Below are 26,309 nucleotides of genomic sequence, written 5' to 3'. Positions count from 1 at the left end.
TTCCTGGGCAGCCTGTTCCAATGCTTGACAACCTTTTGGTGAAGAAACCTTTCCTAATATCCAATCTAAAGCTCCCCTGGCACAGCTTGAGTCTGTTTCCTCTTACTCTACCACTTGTTACTTGGGAGAAGAGACTGACACTTGCCTCACTACAACCTTCTGTCAGGTAGTTGTAGAGAGTGATAAGATATCCCCTGAGTTTCCCTTCCTCTGAGCTAAACAATCCCAGTTCCTTCAGCCACTCATAGGACTTGGTCTCTGGACCCTTTACCAGCTTCGCTGCCCTTCTTTGGGCCCATTCCAGCACCTCAGTGTCTTTCTGGTAGTGGGGGGCTGGAACTGGACACAGTACTTGAGGTGTAGCCTCACCAGTGCTGAGTACAGGGGGCTGATTACTGCCCTTGTCCTGCTGGCCATGCTACGTCTGATACAAGCTAGGATACTCTTGGCCTTCTTGGCTGCCTGGGCACAAACTGGTTCATGTTCAGTTGGCTGTTGACTGACACCCCCAGGTCCTTTTCTGCCAGGCAGCTTTCCAGCCACTCTTCCCCAATCCTGTAGCGTTGCATGGGGTTGCAATCTTCAAAAATCTAGAAACTAAAACTTCATGAACTTCATTCACAGACATGTGAATTCATGATCATAAAAAGTGTAGAAAGAAAGTAATAAACATTTTTCTTTTTTATTCTTTTTTTAAGATGTAAAAAAGGGCTTGTGAAAAATTAAATGTCCCATTCTCTCCTCTGTTCTTTAAACTATGCTAGTTTACCTAAGAGATGATATTATCTCTATGTTCAAATCTGTTTCTACACCTCCAGAAGCCATGGAGGATTTCCCAATGGCTTCCCAAGTATGAACTAAGGGATTCATTATACCAAAGAAAAAATGGGTTTTATGTCAAATTCAGGAGCTGCAACTGTTTAAACTGATGGCTAAAATTAAGAAATTATTGTATCTGTAGTACTTGATACATTTTTATCACTTATGTAGCATAAGTGCAGATGAAGCTTCTTGCTCCATCTACAGCTTGAGCACCAAAAGCCACCAAACCAATGGTGCTGTTATTTTCAGGATGTTGAGTCTCTTTCTTCTCTAATTTTTCAACTGGCTGGATCCTAACCTACTCATATCAGGAGTCCTATTCCAGAGTTAGTGGCTTTGACCTTTATACATTCCTTTATGAAAATCTTTATGCTATAAGCTCTTGTTTGTCATTGCCTGAATGGGAAGTGAGACCTTTGAATTCAATTTCAGACAGCAGGCCTGATGGTCAGAGATAATTATCTTGTTCTGCCAGACTGCACAATGCTTCAAACCAATTTCTTGTCCTTTTCTGAAAGATTCCCCTCAATTGAAAGAGAAAAATAACAGTAACAACTTTTCTAAGCTACAGATTTTCTTAGTGAACACCCTATTATTACAGTTAGCTACTACTGATTGGTGGGAATCAAATATATACTGACTGGACTAAACCTGAAATTTTGAGAATGTAGAACTATTTTATTTACTATAATAGTGAACAACATAATCCAATATCATATCAGGTGGGACAAATATTTATCTCTGTAGGCATCTGTATCTATACAAACACTTAAACAACAGTTTAACAGCTGCTTCTTGCAATTCATAGCAAAAGGGAGTGTTTGCCAGACAAGTACAGGTCCTCAAAAAACCCGTGACATTAACCTTTAAAATTAGAGTGATATATACTGGTCTGGTTTATACTAATTTTACAGAAGTGTATTCATATTAACTTCAGTGTAGGTACTTCCCTCTTCATCATTTTAAGCAAGTCTGGAATCAAACCACAAGCTTTTAATGAGGTTTTAATGATCCACTTGGGGGAGCTAAAGGGTAATTTGTTTCCAAACTGATTATGGCAAAATGTTTGGAATGCAAAATTAAGAGCAGAGTCATCCACTTCCTTGAACTCAGTGCTGGCTGTTAATCTATATTATCTTCTGGAACAAAGGGTCCCCAGTTCTTATTAAAATTAAAGCCACATATAGAAAAAAAATCACAGTTATAAACAGCTTAGCAGCAGACACCCATAATAGCATCAATCATACTCTGACTTCAGTTATACACCTACAACATACATTGAATGCAACAGCCATAACATGTTATGCAGAATTTGGTCCTTACTCTACATTTTTGTGCTAGTTAACACTAACTGTAATGTGACAGCAAGAAAAAAAATTCTAGCATGCAATGGTTTTGTCTTTCAGTTAATCAAATACCTCTTCTTTTTTTTTTTTTTTTTTTTTTTTTTAATTCCTTTTGTTTTCTTTAGATGCTGATCTTGGGCTGTATCTGCTTGTGGCTCATGCACCAGTTACTATGCTGAAACATGGCTTTACAGCTGCTTTGTCTTATGCTTGATTGCCTATGGTTATTGGTAGTTCTTTGACTGTTCTGAGTTAGGCACTAATTAGAGGTCGAGATGCAGTATCTTCTATATTGGAAAGAAGAGCACAGTCTTTTGTCTTTGAAGAGCCACTAAAATATGATCTTGGTTTTTTTTTCCATGCTGAGATTGTGCTAAAGTTCAGATAAACTGACAATACAGTTGATTTCAAAAGCCACAGTGAATCCAAAGCTATAATCATGTCTTTTACAAAAGCAATAAAACTCAGTTTCAGTCACATAACTTACATGAAAATTTCATTGGCAAAGCTGTACTGTCAATGTCTCCACTGTATAGGCTTTATCTCATTTCAATTACTCTGCAGTGCAGTCCAAATTAAAGATCATGGTTGCCCATCTGTGGGTATCTAATTTAACTGACTCATGTAAACAAAGTTTCAAGTGAAAGTGATAATTAAATAAAATATTTTTTACTTTAGCATAACTTATTTGCTACGTTTAAGGTTTTCTTATTCTATGTTTAATTTAGCCAGAGCATGTGGAAAAATTAAACTCTAAGTATCTTTACAGGAAGCACTGTTGCTAGGCACTCTAAAAGCAAAGGCTTATGCTTTGTAGCTATAAACTACCAAAATATATTTTTAAATGTCATTCAGCATCCTGAAGACAGACACAACCATGCTGACTGAATACCATGTGAAAGACAATGGTAAAGCAAATGGAAGCCAAGGATACAGTCAACTCAGGTATAGGCACGAAAGCTATAATCATTAACAGTACTTGACAGCAGTATTTGTAGTGCAATTTGCTTTTGTGCTTTCTCTTTGATAAGTAAGACAAGTATTATAACATATTTAGGAGGAACTCTTACTGCTATAAATTGATCAACTTACATTAATTAATTCAATATCCCAGATTTTTTTCACAAGGTCCATCGATGTATAGCCATTAATTAGAAAGGATTTGGTATAGTCACCCAGTTCAATGGAATCCAGCCATTCAGCTACAGAGGCGGGGTTGTAGCCATCATGACCAATCTGCTTCATCTGAAAACCAAGAATGAGTAAGAATTACTGATGATATTCATTTAACATCTTTCAGAACAGCATTTTATGTTTATTAGTTTCCTCACAGAGTTACCTTATTCTTGGATCAGCATTTTTTTAATGATTAGCACAATGTGAAACAATTTTGTGAGCAAAAGCACTAAATAACCTTTGTTTTCAATGTATCTTTATCTTATAGTGGCTTGCCTTTTAAAACAGACTATAGTACTAAGACTGGAGCTGGAGTTCAGTTTTTAGTAGATATCATAGAATACACAAGTGAGAGAAGGCAAAAACATGAAAGAGAAATTATTAATATCCTGGCTTGACAAAAATGTCAGATTTGCACCTAAGATTTCATAGAAAAGGGAAGAAATAATTCTGAGGAATGGGTCTTTTGGTATCACACTGCGAACGAAACATTCTGCTTTGTTTATATTACTGCTAATTTATCTCTCCTACTAGGCTATCTAATATTTTATAATGGTTGAAGACACACTGTATTTTTCCACCCTCAAGGGAGGTTTAAAAAGGACTATTTCCTCTATCTGGTCAATTTTTCATGGAACTTCTGAGAACTTAACATATTTTAGATAGCTCTCTCCATCTGTAAAGTTGCTTGAGATTGGACAATCGAACACACAGAAGCACACCACATGCATTTATATAGCAACACAGCCACAGGAAGCATAATCACATAAATCTTGTTTTCATAACAAAGAAATACCACTGGCCTCTTATTTTTCTGAAGATTGTTGAGGCAATTGCCTCTCAGTGACACAAGTCAAGATTTTCAAGCTAGCCATTAAAGATAAAAACGTATAATCCCTCTACCTGTGCAGCTTGTTATGCCATATTGTTTTTATGAATTTTAAAGTCAGAGGTAGAATGAAGTAGAAAGAAAATGTGCAATAGCCTCAATTTTCTACAGTATTATATGCATATCATCTTTCTATAGAAGTGTAACTATTGCTAACATGATGATACACTGAAATGGTAAACTGCTAAGAAGCTTTAAAGGTTTAGAAACCTTGTGTTTTGCATAGGTTCTCCTGATTATGCAAGGGTGACACTGCATGGTGAAAGACAGTCTCCTATTTCTGCCTGCTTATGTACATTCCTACTTTCTAAGAAACAAGGGAAGTGTGACAGAAACATAATGCTTTGAGCTTAAGTTTGAAGTGAGTGACAAGGAGAGAATTCTGATCTTAATATCTTGCCTGAACCAACTTATTTCCCACAGTTTATTTGAAATACAATTTGAATTCAAAGCAGAGAAAAGAAATTAATATCTGCATCTGAAAGCCACGATAGTGTTCTTCAATCTATCTGTTCAAATGCAGAAAGCCAGCATGTCATGATCTTGATCTTAGTTTCCTGTAGTATCAGAGAAGAGTGATGCAGGCAGACTGCATCATGGATTTGACAGTTTACTTTTTGGTCTTTGCTACAGATGTTGGATATAAAATATTAATGGAAATATTTAAATGATGTAGTGAAATCATTATCTTAAATCATAAAAGACAGACAAGAAATCACATAAATTAACAATGGGTATCAGCCTGTCAGGTCACTTCTTTAACATGGGAGTAATTAGAAATTCAGAGTTCAGTTTTGCTGTTGAACTTGACATTTTGGAATTTAGTTTCATCCTAATTTATAATTAAATTCTTAGATGTCAAAAGCATGGCAAATTCTTCTTTTATTGTCATTCAGACTTACTTCAAATCTTAAACCGACAATCTAGCAGACTGCAAAAACATTGGAGGATCCCAGGAACTCTGACTCTTGGGAAGCTTATTTCAAGATTTGAAAAAAGGTATTCTTAAAGATCTGACACTTGAGGAAGAAAAATCTAATACAAGAGAAGACATGAAGAAGATATACAGGGAACACATGACTTTTGAAACATATATGGTATTTTTGTTTCCTTTCTGTAACAAAGAAAAGTGAAGCACCTTTGAAACAATTTTCAACATAACCAGATGGGGCCTTTTATGCAAATTAAATCTTTTTTTTTATTACTATTTGATCTTCATGTTTAATAAATCCTGATTTTAAAAAGTTGGGGGTTTTCTGGTTTGTTTTCCGTTTTTTTGGGGGTTTTTTTTGACCTGCTTGTTGAGAAACTTCATGCAGTCTGGTCCATAATTCTGGTAACCCATCAGCCTGTATGAAAAGGGAAGTTTCTTGAATTCTCAATTCCCACTGGTGATCGAAAGGGTTGTTAAAATAGATATCACTCTACTATGGTGTGTTGCAAAAAGCTGCAGGCAAGCAAACACAGGTGAACAATCCAATAAGCAAGAGGCTGAGAACAACTGCAATGTATCTGACAATTTCATTCTTTGGATTTGGTGTCAATAGACAAAATTGTCACCGGGTCACTCAACAGCCTACATGAAAATACACTGGGCAGCAGCAGGTTCTGCAAGCATTTTCTTTCTCCCTGTCCCAGAGATTTGGCTACCTGTGTTCAAGGCCACATAGGGGATAGTGCCACTACATAGCCTTGGATCAGACCCATGTGAGAAAAAGCAGTGAGAAGCCTGGTTGGAGCCAGCCCACCTTCTCCAGGAGCTGCATGTGAGCTCTGGTCCCCATCCCTGACATTCACCCAAGCTATGCCATAGGTACATCTGTGCCCTGCCATGCAGTTTGCTGATCTTCACTCTTCCAAATCAACCTTGTCTCATCCTCATCCCTACGGATTTGCCCTGGGAAGTGGCTGTTCATGGTCACTGCTACCATCTCTGCCACTCCGCCAGTGCTTCCCGCCTGCCCACTGTCGCCTCTCTGCTCCCAGCGCACCTGCCCTGGCAGGACAGGCCCCTTCTGCTGCTCCTACTGCAAAAAGTAAACCTCAGAACAAGAACATTTGCTAGCAGTTTCAGCACAAAAGCAGTATTTTGTTTTGTCATGAACCAAGAACCACTTTCTTATCTAAAACAGATTTTCTAAAATGTGTCTAATACATGTATCTGTCCTCTTGTATGGAAAGTTCTGTTCTGTCTGTTAATAACAACAACCAGCTTATTAACTGTCATTCATAGCTGGCTGAATGTTTGCCTTTCAAATATTTATTGACAGACAGATCAGTTATCTAGATGTGACAGTATCATTAACAGCATCTGCTTTTCGTGTAAAATGTTATGGAGCTTTAAAAAAAAAACACTTGGAAATATCTGCCTGGAAGTGCGCCCCCTTTCTTCATTAGAGCTCCAGTTTAACTGCATCTTATCCCAGTCCTAATTAATAGGTCATGGCTCTTGGACTGTTTGTATTTTTTTTCTGTACTGCACTATGATCTTAGAGTCCTTTCACAGATCACGTACACTCTGTATACTTCCTTGCTGATGCCATTTGCTGTTTGATTTCTTTTTTTGAAAGAAGAAACTCCTCCTATCTACTGACTGTATTTCCATGTATACTATTTCAATCATTTCACACCAGCTACAACACATGCACCAGTGATGTCAAACATCTAAGCAGTTATGTGCATACTGCTTGACTCAGAGCAATATAAAACCTTTAAGCTTCAAGCCATGAAAGCCTTTCAGATATTAACTGCTCACAGCTACAGGTTGGGCAGAGAAGAGATTCAGAGCAGCCCTGTAGAGAAGGACTTGGAGGTGCTGGTCGAGGAAAAAATGAACATGAGCCGGCAGTGTGCACTCGCAGCCCAGAAAGCCAACTGTATCCTGGGCTGCATCAAAAGGAGCGTGACCAGCAGGTCGAAGGAGGTGATCCTGCCCCTCTACTCTGCTCTCGTGAGACCTCCCTTGGAGTATTGTGTGCAGTTCTGGTGTCCTCAACATAAAAAGGACATGGAACTGTTGGAACAAGTCCAGAGGAGGGCCACGAGGATGATCAGGGGACTGGAGCACCTCCTGTATGAAGACAGGATGAGAAAGTTGGGGCTGTTCAGCCTGGAGAAGAGAAGGCTGCGTGGAGACCTCATAGCAGCCTTCCAGTATCTGAAGGGGGCCTACAAGGATGCTGGGGAGGGGTTATTCGTCAGGGACTGTAGTGACAGGACAAGGGGTAACGGGTTAAAACTTAAACAGGGGAAGTTTAGATTGGATATAAGGAAGAAATTCTTTACTGAGAGGGTGGTGAGGCATGGAATGGGTTGCCCAGGGAGGTCGTGAATGCTCCATCCTTGGCGGTGTTCAAGGCCAGGTTGGATGAGGCCTTGTGTGGCATGGTTTAGTGTGAGCTGTCCCTGCCCATGGCAGGGGGGTTGGAACTAGATGATCTCAAGGTCCTTTCCAACCCTAACTATTCTATGATTCTATAAAAAGGGGCAGTATTATTCTTCTGCAGACAGTGCTACTTACTCATTTAGTTGTTATTTTTAAAGAACAGTATCAGTGTTAGCTGTTTCACTGCAGATGATTTTAGCATGCCGACTATGGAAAAGGCTAGAAATAAGCCCATGGGATTTAGAGTAAAAAAAAAAAAAATTAAGAAAATATCATATAAACAAAGCATGGAAGAAGACACAAATCATAGATTTCTCTCCTAGGTCGTATTGATCTACCACTCGTATTACTTCCTTGAATAGAAAGCAGAAGTCAGAAAGAGTTGTTTCTCATAATGAAATAGTAATGTCAAGTAGCCTCCTAGTGGGCTGAGAAATCCTTTACAAGAGACTGGGTGTACATCAGACTTTTTACAGGTGCATCACTGCTACATCTATAGAGTATTTATCATTAAGATAGAAAGTACCTGAGTTTTTGCCTCTGAAGGGTAACCAAACAAAAAAGAGCTTCAAAGTAATCACATACACACTTTTGGGAACTTTTATGAAACTATCAACTACAAATCTTAGTAATTTTAGCTGATTTGAATGGAGGAAGCATCAGCTCGTTTTTCTCCTGTTTTCATGAGATATCTCTCATGCATTATGTACTTTACAAACACAATCAATTGAACTCATGTTGTTGGAAGAGGAGATCATTGCTCCTCTGGAGGGGTGAAAGTAAAGGCTTGTGAGACTGATATTTCTAAAGACCAGAGGGTGTGGGTGGCACAGGGCCACCACATGGAGCTGGTGCCTGTGCAGAAAGTGAGCCTGCAGTCAGGAACAGAGAGACAGCTCTCACCGGGGATGGGCACAACTCCCTAAGGACCTGAGAAGACTTTGCATTTGCAGCTGTTGAGAAAGGCACTGAGTGAAAACAGGGACCTGCCTGCAAAGATCCAGTGCGTGAGGAAAAGCTGTTCATAAACCTTTTGGTTTTCTATTCTGTCTACCTTGACATATGTTTAAAAAGTTAGCTATTCATGCCTGTGTTCTATTAATGTTTGACTTTTCTTTCTGCTAACTGAAAGCCTTCCATCTTCCTGTGGAGCTTACTATAAAAAGGGTACAGGCATGTTCATTTCACAGTGCTGCCTAATTCAGGATCCTGCCTCAATGGCAAATTTAGACAGATCCACATCTGGAAGACTGAAAAGACCTTATAGCTCTTCATCAGGAACAATATCTGGGAGAAGGGAAGATCAGTCTCATTCAGTGCTACTGAGGATGATGTACACAACATTTTAGGACCTTGCTGTTGTGTATTAATCTTAAGAGGATCTAAATCTGGAATTTGTGGAATAGGAGGAATGTATGCCTTTTGATCTCATGAGTTTCTATGGGTATAATTTCTAAGAGCAGTCTTGTGGATATTTATTGGTACTTCAGTGCATAAAGCTGGAGCTCTTCCTGTTTCTAGCTGGGAAAGAAATTCTCAGAGGCATTAGAAAGAGGAAAAACATCAGGGTAGAAAGCATTTTCTTTGAGTCATGTTTTTCATCTTCACTTCCAGAAGACCAGAAGCAAGGAGTCATGGCCAGAAAGGGTCATAAATGTTATGACACCACTTGCAGCATTCCCTAGTTTGAACACTGTCTTTAGGAATGGAAGTTGTAATGATTTACTTTTTAGCTGTGCTAAATGGAAGAGAATTAACTGCCAGGATAAAATCAGCTTGCTAAACTCTGGGATGTGAAAGCCAATAGCAATATAGCAGTTCAAACATATGATGTGGTCTTTTTCTGTTACATACACAGCATAGTTAATGTGCACATGCACAGTAGCTCTGTTTTCCTAAATGACAGACTTACTATGCTTGCACAAAAGAATGTTACATAGGAGTAATAGACCCAGCATTTTTTTGGAAGCATTGCTTTACTGCTCATGTAACTATTCACAGAGAGCATGTGCTCATAGCCTTTGATATCCTACTTCTTGTCTGGTTCTGCAAAGCGCCCAGGAAAGCGGCTGGCTGCCTGCTACAAGATTTCCAAACTTGCTTTGTGCTGAGACCACTCTGTACAGGAAGGAACAAGCTGCATACTTTAAGAATAACTATGAAATCAGGAGAAAGCTGCTTTCAGCTAACATCTTTCTTCCATCTGTCAAATAAGAGAATGTGTTCCCATCACACACTGGGAGAAGGAGCCGTACACTGAGCATCCCACACAAAAACAATCTTTTTCCTTATCTAAGTTCTCAGATAAGCTAGGATAATTCTTATTTTCAAAAACATTTTTAGCTTTTGAGGAACCCATTGAGAAGTCACTTGCACGTAGGTTTGGGATGCTGAAATAACCTGAGAATGCTCTTTAGTTTCCCATGACTGCTACTATTTTCTTAGTCAATTAAGCATATCCTGCACATGGTTTATTTCCCAGTTTTATTTTATTTTTTTCAAGTCCTGTACTTGCAGCTTCAGTATCTTTTTGGACATTGTCTCTACCTAAAATCTTCTACCTCTAAAATCATTCTCCAAATATTTATTGATTTCATTCTCTTTAAAAGAAGAAATATTAAATGCAGTATCAAACTCTGCTACAAAATTTGCTCTAAGACTGATGTCAGGTGTAAAATATTTCCATTTCAAGAATTAACTTTACAAATCAGAGTTCTACTGGAGTGTCATAACCTTATCTAATAATAATAAGCCATAAAGTGCTCTAGTTATTATTAATGTGAGTCTTGAATAACTTATATTAGTGTGAGAGGAAACTTTGAGCTACTAGCTCTAACCCAACAAAAATAAAAGGTATTTTGAAAATCAGAAATCTGAAAGATTTCAACTTTACCTGTTACAACCATACCAACTACAGAATGAGCAGGGAAAAATATTTTGAGAAATCTGAGTAAGCATACCTTTTTATACTGGTTAAACACTGCATAAGAAACTACAATAATTAGGTCATCTATATTTGGACAAATATGTGGGTTTTTTTCTCATTTAAAACCACTTTAAGCTCTAGAAGGTGGTTCCTAAACAGGCTTCTGGTGTTTGAAGTATAGAAATTCATCACTCCTTAGGAAGCCAGCAATTATGAGTAAAAAGACAGTCTTTCTTTTCAGCCACTAAATGCCTGTTGCATTTTCAGACTGCAGAGATGAATATTGATGAGAAGAGAATAACAAAAAGAGCTTTAAAAGAGGAGTATTTTAAAACCTTGACAATAGACTTTTAGCTTGATTTTTACCCTCTAAGCTTATTCAATAATGCCTGAGTTTACGGCTTTAAGTAAGTCCTGTTTCAGATGGTTTTTAAAGCACTTAACTTCCACCTCAAAATTTGAGTTAAAAAGTATCACAAGGCATGAAACATTAATAGTAAATCTAAAAATATCATCGTCAGCAATGTCATTAAGTACTAAAACACAAGGAGTCATCAAGTTTTAAATTAAATGAGGAACAGAAAAGAGGTACATGTTCAAAACAAACAAACTAAAAGAATTTTTATCTAATGAGATTCAAATTAGTGAGGCTTCAATTATGGCTTGAGATCTTAAAATATTTAGATGGCATGCACTATTATGAATGCATGATGACAGAGCTGAACTTATCAACAAACAAACAGATATACTGAAATATTTCAAAGTTCCTTGCAGAATGTGAAATTTTTTTAAACCTTTTGCAAGCTGTTATGAATGCAGCAAGGGTGGGTTACATCAGATAAAACTTAGCATGATCCCAGTTTTTGGGCCCCATGGCTATTCTGACAGCTGTGCCTTCAAAAGAACTCAGTTTTGAATTGGAAATTATGTATTTTTACTATCTAAGCTCTCTTGTACTGCTGAGTCACTTAAGCGGAGAAACGTGATGCACAGCTTCAGTATTTGACTGTGTTTGTTTTAGTGTAACATTCTTGCATCAAAGACACTAAAAACATGGTCCTTAAGGTTTGTTTTTTCTAGCTCAACAGGGAAGCCGCTAAAATCTACCTCTCTCATTATTCAGTCCATGCTTCAAGACATTCTGTCAATTATCTTTGGTTCAGAAGATGTTAATTCTTCCAAGTAACTGCATAACCATCTTGTTCTCAGTTGGTTTCCAGAATATCTCTAGATCTTGACTCTGTCCTCCTTTCTCACATTAAGCATATTTTAAAAAGACTTCAGTTGGAGTTTTATGACAGAATCTGGTCTCAGCACTGTAATACTTTCCAAAAGCAGACAGTATTAACAATGTCCTCATAAACATGGGTTACTTAGTGCAGAGAGCACTAAATTTATCATATATTAACAATTCACTCATTAATTTTGAAAACTTGCAACAGAAATACAAGAAAGCTGATCTCTCTAAGAAGTGTGAAAACCAGAAAAAATATATAATCAGTTAAGAGCAGGGATTAAGATTACAAAATTTTGTTTGAATGATAGCATTGCTGAAAAAATCATAAATTAATAGCTAAACCTTAAATATCTATTTTAAGTAATCAAATGCTAGTTTTCTACACTTTACTATTTGTATCATGAAACTCACTTGTCTAACACTATATTTGGAATACTATTTCCTTTAATAATCTTTGATGTTTCAGTGTACAGGCTCATGTTGTAGCATATATGGCTTGACTAATACATCCAGATACAGAAATAGTTCACAACTTCTAATTTTTCCCATACAAAAGAAGCCCTTGTTCTCTTTTACAAGTGATTCATCCAATAAGCCCCGATGCATCAAAAAGCCTCTTCCAGCAGTGTCAAACTCTTGTCTAGACTAAAAAGTCCTCTAATAAGTCCTCATTGTCTGCTAGTACTAAATTGCAAGCAGACTAATCTCTATTTACCTCAATTATTCTACACATGCTGTTCCCAGAACACTCCATGCACTTTACACTAGGTTTTATTCCAGTCCTAGTATTTTGTACTAAGTATCTGCATCACATATGGAAGACTTCTGACTATTACTGGGGTCTACTTCTCCTAATTCATCCTCCTTATACAGATTTCTAATATTGAATAGTAAGTTACCGTGCTAGGTGCACTATCTCTCTTGTTTAGAATGGTAGTAGGAGCCTCCACTGATATATTTTGGCATACAAAATATAAGAACAATCCCTTTCCATCACAGATTTTAAAATCTATAGTTTAAACCAGCTAGCACCAAAAATAATTGGTAAAATGACTGCATGTCATTCTGTTCACAGCCAAGAAGCAAAATCATGTACACAGCAGCAAATCAAATATGAAGCCTGCAGGAAGTCTCCACAGCTTACATGAAAGTCAGATATTAGGAAAACAAGGTTTCATCCATGGTTTTAAAGTATACTTAAGGGGCAAAGTATTTCCAGGCCAACTGCTATGCAAAGATAAACAACTTGGAATTCATTGACAGCCTTATTTGCACATACGTAATGACAGTCTATAAACAGATCAAAAAGCCAAAAATAAATAAAATAAATTCTAAATAGCCATCACTTCAAATTACAAATTTTACTCTCCTTTCCTTTGCCAAATACATCTGTACAAAGTGAGTCCAATGCAATGACATTACTTTATGTCACATTTGCATATGCAAAATCATGTCTACAAAAGCAGTAGAGCATTATCTTTATATCTGTTCGAAAAAGTGTTTTAAATAATGTGAAAGCTGTAGGTGTTAGATCCCTCACTTGGATAATAACAGAAACTATACCTTTGGGAGAAGCTGGATTGCTTGCAGTATTCTCTGTCTGTGCCCAGAGTTAAGGATTCCTATTTCCAAGAGATCCTGGTCCTCCATTACGTTGCTTCCCTAAAAATGGGGGAAAAAAAAGAAAAAAAAAGGTGGAATACAAATGAAAAAACAACAGATGTCTTCAGTAGCCTGAAACAAGCCCTTCTGTTGTATTTGAGAAAGAACACTTTGCTTAACTTACACTATCTGACAAGAATCATAAATTACTGATGACTGCATTCATTTTCACAATGACAAAAATATGGTGGAAGGTGCTTGAACTCATGGACAATTACTCTACTGCTGGCAGCACTGCAGTGGAGAAACTGTAGCTTTCACTCAAGCTATATACCAGATACGAATCTTCTTTCACTTGACTGGAACCAAGGACATGACTACAGAAACGTTCAGAAACTCTATTTTTCAATTCCCCTCCTTTCTCACCCAGCTATATATGATTGTTATTTTTCTCCAGACTGGAAAATAATTAACACAGAATAAAATGAGCAGAGTGGATGAGGATAAAATTATTTAGTTCCTCGTTCGAAAAATAGTAAAAAGAGTGGTATCAACACACCCCATACTGTCCCCATTCCCCTATCACTGTTCTTATCATCCTGCTTGTGGGCAGATTAAATAATTCCTAACATGCAAACAGCTGAAATACTTTATCTGTTCAAAGCATACACAAAATAATTGCCCCAAAAGTCCATAAAATAGGCCTCCACAACTCAAGCCTTTATTCTTTGGAGTTGCTAGCACTAGGGAGAGGACTTACAGCTACACAAATACGATAATATCCTAAGTTCAAAGAGTGTGACACCACCTAGATAGTAAGTTGAGCATTTGAAAGCTAAGGTATTTGATTAGCTGTGACTATTTGATAGCAGTGACTATTTGGAATCACAGGAGGCACAACGGTAGCTCAAAAAAAATTGCAGCCAGGGATCAAATCAAGATTGTTCAAAGTAGGCTGGCAATCTTGTATTCCTTTTTTTGGACTGCCTCAGTTCAGACTAAACTTCAGCTTTTAAAAACATTTATTTTATTTTTAAAAGCTTCTAACTATTGCAGTTGCAAACAAAACCTGCAAAAAAAGAGATGACCTGCCTTGAACTCTTACCCCTGTTGGAGTCTTATGACACTAATTGGCTAGAAACAAGAATTATTATTTGTACTCATTTAACATCATGAAACAGGATTTATGTGAGCAAACCCATAAAAACTTCATCTCCACCTTTCCATTAGTCTTGCTGCTTCTGACTCAGTAGAGCTCTTAAGCAGCAGCAAAAATGAAAAGCTAATAGGTGCATAACAGAACATGCTTAGATACTTTGCTGAATCAGGGCTTAATAATGGATATGAATTCTTTCTGAATATCAAATCTTGTGTCCCACAGCTACATAGCTTTATTTCAAAAAGCACACTCAAATATGCAATACTTCACCCTGTTCAGCTGCTAAATCTTCACTCTTTTCAGATGGACTGATTAGTTTACAGATGTACTCTTGAGGACTCTCAAGTGCTACTCTGCAGAGTATCCTGCAAAATCCAGGGGATGTCTTTTTAAGGCAATCATGGAAACTTTGCAAAGCTATTACATTTAAAATTATATTTCACAGTAAGTGGTATGATTTAAGACTCAAGTCTGCAAATCATACCGTAAAAAACTTTGCGTGCAACATTCAGAACAGAAGCAGGCAGAGACCTGCTCTAAAGGGAGAAACTCTGCAATCATGCAGATTTAAGTAGATTACATGGCGACAGAGTGCATGCAGCACAGGCTGTGCAAACAGCGATAGTGATTAGGTGGGGTTAACACCCGCTTCATCTCCCTGGTAAACACATACAAGATATAATTTCCCCTTTCTTCCTTTCTCCTTCAGGAGAAACCTAAAGGAGGCTCTAAACTCATGGGAAGAACTGGGGAAGAAAACTTCCATTTTGGGCTGGATTCTCCAGCTGCTGAAAATAGCGAGCATAAATGGCTTTAAGGAAACAGAGCCAACTGAGGATCCAGTCCAAAACAAAGGCTGTGAATTTTCATTCATTTTAATAAATGCAGATATTCTGTTTACAGCTATTGCTTTCACTTCATTTCACTGTTTTTCATATTTCACCTGTCATCGCTGCATGATGTTTATGTACAATCATGGAGTACTCATCTCTGAGCTACTACACATTGTTTACTGTGTGTCAGTAACCTTGGCATCCAGCTTCAAATACTGCAATGTTTAAAACCTAATCCAATTAATACTTAGGCACAGGAAAAATCCCATCTATTCACACATAGATGCTGAACAGCAGAGAAAGCATTATTTTATTAATTCATTATTATTATTTTTCATTATATGTTAGCTTGTACCTTTTGTTTCTTTGCAACTGGTATCATATATTTTTTCTTAAAGTATGTCAACACTACAAAATCAAATATTTAAAAATTTAAAAAGCCTGGAATTCATGTGGCCTCCTTGTCCTCAGACTAAGAAGGCAACAACCTGATTTTTCAATGTGCTCAGGTTCTGGAGCTTCTGTTGTGTATGACCATTAGTGTCAACAGTAGCAGACACTCATCTCTCCTGTAGAATAAGACTTCATTGTCTCCTGCCATGGAGTCAAACCAGATTTTCATCTTTTCACAATAGCAAACCAGGAAAGTTTAGATACTCAGAATTATCCACTATTGCTTAACATAGAGGACTAAACTGACAGTAGTAGAAAGCTGCTGTCTGCTTTGCAGACATACCTGTGAAGAGTAAAAAGCAGTCCCCCATATTTCTATTTCCCTGGTGTCTACTCCCATTCTCTCCTTAATCCCAGAACTTTTTTTTTTTTTTCCTGATTACTCTTGCACTCCTCCAGTCTCATTCCATAGTCTCCTATGTTAAGAGTGAGGAAAACCTAACTTCCTTCTGTGGCTGATAAGAGACAAGAGGAGAGGAGAAATTCTCTCTCTGCTCTTAGCTGCCATGCACACATTTATTATAAATTGGTCCTAATTTAACCTTTATTAACTTTACAGAGATGACATGGTAAGTGGAATTAAAATGAATATGAATGCAAGAGTCTTTTCACATCATTTTAGCCTTAAAAATAGCTGAGCTACATTAGCTGAAACATTCACCAAAAAGAAATTATTCTGATAGACACCTAGAGAATCTGAGTTCTAAGATTTAACTTTGATATGCTTATATACAAAACAGGTACTTATAACAGGAAATATAGGACAGCAATCTCTGCTGGCGTTATTATGCTTTCATTATGTAATAAAAATATAAGAAGCTTTGTGATATTGCAGTTTCTTAAGTCTATAGGAAAACTTGGAAGGAAAACTTCTCAGAATTAAAGCAATAAGAATATATCAAAATTTCTTACACTAGGAGAGATTCAGATCTCATTCCCTTCAGCTTACACTGTTGAAATTCCTGTCCTGTTAATGCATAACATTTAGTCTTACTTATGAATTGGAAGGATCCTGATTCTAAAGTTCCAGTTAGGAAAAAGTATAGCTGACTGCCCACCCCTCTCCCCCCCCCCGGCCTTGATCTGCACAGCTCTCAGGAATATCATCTTTTTCACTGTAAGCACATAGAGGAAGCCAATCTTCTGAGTAAGAAGGCAGTGGTTTCACAGAACAGTTGGGCTCAAGAAGGAAAGAAAAACGACTCTGCATATGGGAGACTGGAGGCATATGAAAAACAACACAATTTAAAAACCTAAGAAATTTTGCCAAAATCTGAGATAGTTCCTATAAATAAGTTCAGAACAAAACATAATGGTACACTATGAGATAAAGATTTCACTGGCATTTATTTGGGTTGTTCCACACAAAATCATCTCTGGCACTCTACACCTGAAGTTAATATGGACTTTCCTCAAAATGCTGGATTAGACCTTTATGCCATATTCCAAATGTATATAAGTACAAATATTTGTATAAAGAATCTTTAGAAAATAATTTAAATTGGAATATGTTGGATTTATAGCAAAACAAAAATTACTGGTTTTATTAAAACCAGACTAACTTCAATATATTAAACAGCTCAAAGAGTCTCTAAAATCCAATTTAAAAGATCGATAAACTTGTAGACAACTTCATTTACTATCAAAAGACAGCAAACTTTCAAGATTCCTAAAAAAAAAAAAAAAAAAAAAAAAAAAAAAAAGACCGATACCTATTTTATATCTTGCAGGAACAGAAACACTTAGTCCCTGAAGACAATAAAACATGGTTATCAGAAGAACGTATTGGGATGGAAGGCATGATTGGATATTTCTCATTGCTCTTCTTTTGTACCTCTGTTTTCACTCTTCCTTCACGTATTACCCAGCGTCTGGTTCTGCTGCTTAAGTAAAATGGTACAGGGGCTTTAAAACAGCTGGCAGATAGACTACACTTATCTGAAAATTCAGCTACTGAAGTTGGAAGAGATGGGCTGCAGGGAAGAAACTACCTGCATATGCTTTTTGGTCTTATTGTTCTTCAACTTGGCTGATAGATTGAAAACCTGATAAAGGTGGGAGACACATTTCATAGACTTTCATTGTGAAGTTCTGGGAACAAACCTCAACAGGTAGGTAAATGCATATACACTACTTTATGTAAATGAAGTAAAAACTGACGGGAAAAAGAGAGAAAGAACAAGTTAATTTTGAATTTAAGGCTTTTTTCCTGCTTACAAAAGAAAAACCTGTTGTGCAAGATTTAGAAGAGTTCTGACTATAGGCTGGCAACGCCAACTAAATCAGCTATATCAGCTAGAAGAGGAAAAGTAGTAGATCTGACACTAAAGCTGTGTTAAGAGCTGCTACTTATGAGGTTGAGTGGAATTCATTTGCTGTATAGCCATTATTGAGACCAAGTTCAGCTGAAGGTGACAAGTGCTACTGGAGCTGGCAGCAAATTCCATAATTTTTTTATGCTTTTGGTGTACTGGAAATTGGTTTACCCAAGAACAGGGTTAGTGTGGGTTAAGGAAAGATGACTTCTTAGTACGCTGTTGGTGGGGCAGCACTGGTGCTTGCATCAGTCCTATTAAGTGGGGAGCACTTGATGCTCTCCTTTGCCCTCTCCCAGCCACCCATGTAGTAGTGGGCTGCACCATCAACATAATAAGATAAGATCAGTAGGAACTCTGAAAAGCTGGTACAGATGGCACCTAACTCATAGCAATGGGTAAGATCGTGGTGTATCCATATCACAGGCAAGGCCTAATGGGTGTTCAAAGTGCCTTGCTAATATCTCTAGCAACATGTACTGCACTGAATCTTACCCTAGATGACCAAGACTTGACACTGCACAGAATGAGGGGCTGAATGGAGTGGGGGCAACAGTCCTCATACTTGGGCTTACAAGGCTTTGGAAATATGATTTGCCACAGAAAGGAAAAAAGATAATACTGGAGGTGGCACACTTAGCTGGAGTATCCAAGAGCATGTTCATTCCTGCCACCCAGATAAGAGAGGTGGGAGCAGGGCAGGAGCAGATGGGAATTCTTCTATTATACATGCTTGGAGACTGAAGTCAGAGATAGAAAACTGAGACCAACAGCACTAAAGAGCTGTATGCCTTTTTACCCCTTCCACCCCAGTTGCATAACTGGGAAGGAAGGGAGCAGGCATCTGGTACCAACGGGAAAAGGGACTGTTGTGAAGCACATCCTCAACAGCTCGCTGAAAAACAGTCCCCTCCTCAGTCTGAATTGCTTTGCTTCTCACCCACCTAATCCTAATATCCTTTCAAACCACATCCCCTTGAAAGAGCTGGTATCTAAACTGTCGTCTGGCTGGAAACAAATTAGTGACATCTCACAATGTAGTTACGGACACACTGAGTATCCAGGACTTTTCTTTTTTATTGTCTAAATCATATGTCAGAAGGTTTATACATTTTCATCACAACATAGCTTTTCAACAAGGTAAAAGAGTTTATTTCTTAGAGATTTGCAAGAAATTACTAGAGAAATGTAGCTTTCAATAATGAATACTGCCTCTTATTAGCGCAAAAATTTCAGGCAATGTGTTACATGTTTCATTTCCAGACAAGAACTGGCAAAAAGAATTTAGCAAGATTCACCATGAGTGAAAAGGTTGCGTCTCACTAAAACTGCCACTGCTAACATGAAAACAAGATCTGTAGGAACGATTATTGAGTGAAATGCCTAACTTGTACTTTCAGGTCAGAAAAATTTATCAGATTCCTGGAGATACTGCAGAAATTGTTATTTCACCTAAAACCTGACAAGAATATGTTAGAAGCATGAAATTTTGCCTTAAGAGATTGATTATAAAAGGTTAGGACTAAAGGACTGAGCATGTTGCAAAACAATCCTTTGATAATGTTCTTCCAAAATTAATTTGCTTTTACATTACTGATACTCATTCTCAATCCTCAACTTGCTCTATTGTCATTCTTTATGACTTTCTTAGCAATTAAAACCTTCACAAAAACAAAAAGAAAACTGGAAGACAGTTTTCCATATTACTGTAATTTTGTCAGGAAACAATAATAAACTACTACTGAAATGTTAACTAAAAAAGGCCATTTCACTCATTGATAATGAGTGTGGTGATAGGAATTCAGAGCCTTATTTGCAAACTATGCATATAGAAGGTGATGTCTCAACAGATCTGAGTCCCACTTTACCTGAGTTTTAAAGAAAGACCCCTCTTTGGTTCACATTCAGCTCTTCCAGAAGTGAACCTGAAGTAATAGTGCCATCAAAAGCTTTTCAAATATTCATATTCAAATGAATATATAGTCACAGACCTTTCACACAACAGTAATAGTTAATTAAAGTGCAATGATAATTAAACAATACCAATAGCTGGGACAAGGATCCTTGTACGAAGAATTTCTGCTATTTTTACCTCCTTCTCCTTGTAACACTGATTCATTACAACCAACACAACTGTCACACGCGAATTACCTGTACAGATAAGGTGGCAATTGAAAATATTACCTCTGATGTTGCACTTGGCCCACTTAATTACTCACACAGTTGACCCAACTGTGTCTGCCTATTTAGTCATAACAATTCAATAAAATAATTATTAATACTTACCTAAATTACATCCTAACGTCTTGAACATATGTTGTGAAGATAATTTCACTTCATTTGAGTAATGAAAATTCCAGAGAGTCTTTATTGTACCATTATTCAGATTACTTGAGATAAATGCTAATTAGCCTAGATGCTAAATTTTTCAGAGGACCCACTTTAAAATCAATATTACTGTGAGCTAATTAACAGATTTGTAAATTCTCAGAAAAATATTCCTTTCTCCAATAAGTGTGCAACTTTGGGGAGTACAGGAAGTGCCAAACATGGCATTTTCAAGCATAACAGAAATGCTGAATACCTGTTCTGCATGTAACGTGGAGTTCTGTTTAACCTTGGAGGTACCACTGGTGGTTTTGTATCAAATGTAAAAACTCAGTTTACCTCCCTCACAAAAATGTTTCCTTCCTCACATTTTTATCAACCTTAGCCGTGTTTAAAATTTGAGCCACCCAAATCAGCCTGGACAGTACAAAATGCAGAGGTTTTGACTGTAAAATTCTGGGCAGTACCCATGTCTTAAAAACAGGTTATTCACAGGAATGTTCTGTAAAATAGCAGCAGGCAAAACACATGCTCAAGAAAATATGTAAGCTTTCACACACTTAGACCCTAAAGTTATGACTGAGGTCTTGGAAGCACTTGCTCATCTCCTGTCTGATGTTGAACCCCGCTTACATCAGCAGCTTTACCTTTAGGCTGCCTGGTGTTCAATCTCTCTGTTCTGAGCAGGCACACCATCCTGGAAACCACGTCAGTCCTTTCAGTTGAGTCTAGAAAACTGGCATCTCCTCTTAGATACCATCAGAGCTTGATCTGGTAGAGTCTCAGAGCATGCTCAAGGCAGAAACACAGGAGCAACAGCATGAATTGGCAGCTGCTCTTTCTTAAAAATTTCTTAAAATCGGCAGCTGCTTTCTTTCTTGAAAAACAGAAGGGGAAGAATGGCTTTATTTTTTGTCATAGCAGAGCCCAGCTATCAGTGTATTCATACAGAAGGCAGGAGATCGAATGCATGTGTCTTTCTCAAACTTGGGTTTCCTAAGAGCACAAGCTATGCAACAACTGATAGGAAAGGGCACTCTGGGACTGAGAAGGAATCTTTCACTTGTCCTGCTGAAACTAAATTGGTGTGAAGTTTAGCGAGTAAGCCAGAAAGGAGTATTACCCTTTAGACCAGTGACAGCTGGCTGTGGTAAATTAATCTTGTGCTGTTGCTAGAAGTGTTTCTGGTTTATTTTGCCAAATATAAAAGCAGATAAAAAGCTAAAAATTCAGAACTTTCTGTTTCTTTCAACCAAGTATCCGAACTTGTGAGCTATAGACTCATGCTACTGGTGCATACTGTAATTTGGAAGAAAACAGTGAGCCAGCTGTCGTCATCTAAAGGGATGACTTGCACATCAAGACTTTGCAATCCAGCCTCCAAATAGTGTCTAATGCAGGGCTGCAAAGGGATGCATAACCTTCAGATGCAACTCCTGCTTTGAAGCAACTTACGGGCTTCCTTTGCTTAGCATTGCAACCCCCTTTCTTACCTGCCTTTCTCTTCCTATTAAGCTTTGTGTGCCTAATTCAATTGTAGCGATCCCTCTCCCAGACACAGGAACTCTGGAGTCAAGCATGGCTTGATGCTCACCATTTCTTGACCTAACTGCATTTGTAATATGATCTTGGAGGCCACACCTGGCTGTTCTGAGTTCACTCTGTGTGCTGCAAAATGAAGACACTGCCTAAATTTCAGGTGCCCAAACCATTTTCAGAACCTAGCTGCTACTAATTGGAGGCTGTTAGGTCAACTGAACTTGCTGTTTTGCTTAATACTGCTAAATGGAATGAAATATAAGGCAGCTCCTGAAAATGGCAGATACAGGAACTAACAGTGTTTTTTATGCGTCACTGATTTGCTATGTTTAAATTCGTTTCACTTTCCACCATGCTGCTTTTGATCTGTAGTGCTGAAGCAAGAGTAAAAGGCAAGAGAGCTTTACAAGTTAATAAGGAACTGTGATATACTAACTTTCTATAGGTGAAAATTAAAAAGGTGCAGAGAAAATACATAGGCTTGCCTGCTAAATACAGCTGTTTTTGTGAGACCCATTTTAACATATTCCTACATATTTTGTTTCGTAAGGCAGGCACAACGAATAGCAGGGTTGAATATGGTATTGTCATCGCCCACTGCACATAGATGAGATTTCTGTTACATGTGATTTGTCTTGAACAAACTGTGTCATTTATTTTCATGGTATATACAGAGATATTACTAGCCAGATCCCTGAAGCCCAAGAGATAAATGGAGATGGCCTCCATTTTATTCAAACCCTTTCTAAAAATAAGAGAACATTTGATTAAGGGTTGACAATTTTCTTTTCTTCCTTTGCTTGTTCTTGTAATTCATTTTGCATGGGAAGTGGGCTGTGTTTTTCTTATCCCTTCCAATTCAGCAGCCAGGCGCCTGGCTTTGCGGGCCCACTCCCGTCACCACGGCAACCAGCAGATCGCTGTGATGTGATCCCATGCGCTTTATGTCACTACATGGTGCTATTGTTCTCCAGTAAAGATGAAGAAGATGTGTTTCCCTATTCTCATAAAGCAGGATTAATTATTGTTCCATTGGTCATCCTGCCATGCATGGACAACAGCATCATATCAGGATGCATTTCACTTCACATGTAGTGACTCCAAGAATGTCTGGTTTGCACCATGAAGCCTATGTTCAGCACTAAGCAAACACTGCTCCTCAAAACATGCTAGAGAATCCAAATCAAGGCTGTAGTTCACAAGAATAATTGGTATGACCATACTAGATGAGATCAAAGGTTTCTCTAACTCTGTGGCTCACATTGTCTCTGCTAGCAGTTAAAACTGCCCAGAAAAGCAAAATATATAAATAATTTGTCTCTCTTAATTTTTTTCACTCTGACTTGTGCTAATTTAAAGTGATGCAGATGGACTTTAACCACACTACAGACTGAGTGCTGGATGTGCTCAGTCCTGGTTTTGCTAAATACAAATCCGTCATAGATTTCAGTGGATACATAAAACTCAGCTGATCTTTAGAATTTGGAGTAAGCTAATTTACCATCCCTTTTCTAGATTGCAGCAAATCATCCCTGCACTGCAGAGCTTATTTCTTTTTATGTGTTGCAGAGAAGGCAGAAGACTTCTTGCAAATTAACTTTGGGATGATATACTCCACAAGAATCAAAATAAGAACAGTCCCTTCAAAACTGTATTATGATAACAGGCCCAAACCTGCAGAGCAGATGGAAGAAAGGATACTTAGAATCATCCCCCTGTACCCAGCACTGGTGAGGTGGCACCTTGAATCCTGTGCTCAGTTCTGAGCCTCTCACTACCAGAAAGACATTGAGTTGCTGGAGAGGCTCCAGAAAAGAGCAACAAAGCTGGTGAAGAGTCTAGAGCACAAGTGTTATGTGGAATGGCTGATGAAACTGGCATTGTTTAGTCCGGAGAAGAGAAGGCTTGGGGGGACCTTATCGCTCTCTACAACTACCTGAAAGGAGGCTCTAGCCAGGTGGGTATTGGTCTCTTTTCCTAAATAACAAGCAATAGGACAAGAAGAAATGGCCTCAAGTTGCACCAGGGTAGGTTTAGACAGGATATTAGGAACAATTTATTCACTGAATAGGTTGGAAAGCACTGGAAGAGGGAAGTGGCTGAGTCACTATCCCTGGAGGTATTTAAAAGACATGCAGATGTGGCACTTAGGGACACAGCACTGTACTCAGCATTGGCACACAGTTCAGTAGTGGACTTGGCAGTGCTAGGTTAAAGGTTGGACTCAATAATCTTAAAGATCTTTTTCAACCTAACTTATTTTATAGAATCAGAATGACAGAATGGTTTGGGTCAGAAGGGATCTTCAAAGAATATCTAGCCCAACCTCCCTGCCATAGGCAGGGACATCATTTGTGTTGCAAAAAAAACATCAGACTTGGCCTTGAACACTTTCAGGGATGTCATCCACAACTTCTTTGGGCAGTCCTGTTCAGTGTCCCACCACCTTCATCATAAAAATAGTTCTCCCCTATGTCCATTATGAATTCACCCTCTTTTAGCTTAAAGCCATTCCCGCTTGTCCTGTCCCAATGAGCCTTGGTAAAAAGTCTCTCTCCTCTTTCCTATAAGGCCCCTTTATATATATTGGAAGGCTGCAATAAAGTCTCATTGCAGCCTTCTTTTCTTCAGGTTGAACATCTCAAATTATCTCAGCTTTTCCTACTAGGAGAGGTGTTACAGAAACTTTCATGGTCCTCTTCCGCTCTGAGAAATCCATGTCTTCCTTGTGCTGGTGTTCCCAAAGCTGTATGTGGTACTCTAGGTGAGGTCTCACTAAGTGCAGTAATCACCTCCCTTGACCTGCTGGCCACACTTCCTTTAATGCAGCACAGAGTATGACTGCCTTCTGAGCTGCAGTGCACATTGCTGGTTCATCCACCAGTGTCCCCAAGTCCTTCTCTGCAGGGCTGCTCCTAATAATTTCGTTACCGAGTCTGTACTGATATTGGAGATTGCCCTGACCCAGGTGCAGGACCTTGCACTTGGCCTTGTTAAACTGCATGATGTTCACACATGCCCACTTCTCAAGAGCCTGTCAAGGTCCCTCTGGATGGCATCCCTTCTGTGCATAAAAAGGATGCTTCACTGTCCTTTACTGATCCCTAAAACACTTGAACAATGTGTAACTGACCAATGAGTCCAAAGAGGGAAAAGAGGGAAAGACATTCTGTTCCTGCTAACTTTATCTAAAAATCAAATGTTCCATTTTGGAAAACAACTGGGTAGCCACTGATACGCAAAAAAATGCACTGTGGAGTGATTCACTGATCACGACATTTTTTAATATCACATTGTCAAGCCATGACAACATATTTTTAATACTAAACAGCAGCATTTCATGTAGCATAGTCTAGCTATGTCACCAATAATACAGTGACTGTCAACCAGAATGTATTAAAATAACCTGTGTAGCTATTGACTGGATCTCATAAAAATATTAATTACCATAGACATCAAAATAGTTTGCTTACAATTTTTAAGTATCTTGTCATTAAGCAACAATATTTGTAGTTCTGAAATGTAAAAATAAACAAACACATCCAATAAATAAACAAACAAATGCAAAATCAGATTCCTGGCTGTGTAAGACAGAAATTAAACTACTTTCTGTTCCCTTCTTCCCTTCGTATCTGTTTTTTCTCCTTGTGAAACTTCTTCCAAATCTCCATATTGTATTCTGATATAGTTCTAATACTGCGACCTTTTCTTTTTGTTCACATTCTCTGCTTTATTTACACATTTTTTACTCTTTTGCAAATATTCTTTTATCATTTATCTCTGATACAACACAAAAGCAGTAGACTATCACAGTTCTGTGTTTTCTACCTGTAACTGACTTCTTAGATGTTACAAATACTCACACAAGATGGCATTTTTATAGCAATCCATAAATCACTTGCATATATAATGGCAGGCATAATCTTTTATTACCAGTGAATATAAGAAAAAAAATCCATGCATTTGAAGAAGGGTGTTCTCAGAAATTGAACGATGTAACTTGTCTGCAGCCAAAGCAAGTATTAGCTGTGAAATTTAAAGTCACGTATCGATCTCATACAGACAGTTCTAGCATAGTTATACAGCACTTTGAACTATGCGTTTTGCCAAGTAAATAGGATATGGTTTCAATAATCTTCTGTATAAAGGTAAACTTGTTCTGGTTTTTTGGCCAAGGTGTTGATTATTCCCATAAACATAATGCATTTTCTTAATAATCTGAATTAACAAGGTCAAAATTAATGAGAGTACAAGTTGATATATTCTTAGGGTAGTACTGCTCATACGCAGACTGATCCA

General features: G+C 37.9%; 1 protein-coding gene across 5 annotated transcripts in view; it reads right to left on the bottom strand.

Annotated features, from left to right (window-relative positions):
- ANKS1B (ankyrin repeat and sterile alpha motif domain containing 1B) overlaps positions 1–26,309 on the bottom strand; it is a gene marked incomplete at both ends in the record, with an annotated part of 478,018 nt that overhangs the window by 190,761 nt on the left and 260,948 nt on the right. For all 5 annotated transcript variants that reach the window (XM_080616729.1, XM_080616728.1, XM_080616730.1 and 2 more), the window contains 2 exons: positions 3,261–3,413; positions 13,345–13,443. In XM_080616729.1, coding sequence (XP_080472855.1) covers positions 3,261–3,413; positions 13,345–13,443 — 252 coding nt within the window. The remainder of the gene's footprint in view (positions 1–3,260; positions 3,414–13,344; positions 13,444–26,309) is intronic.

This window comes from Psittacula echo (assembly GCF_963264785.1).
Source record: "Psittacula echo genome assembly, chromosome: 1".
Lineage (NCBI taxonomy): Eukaryota > Metazoa > Chordata > Aves > Psittaciformes > Psittacidae > Psittacula > Psittacula echo.
The sequence above is the reverse complement of the archived record's forward strand: the minus strand, read 5'-3'. Positions and strand labels throughout refer to the sequence as shown.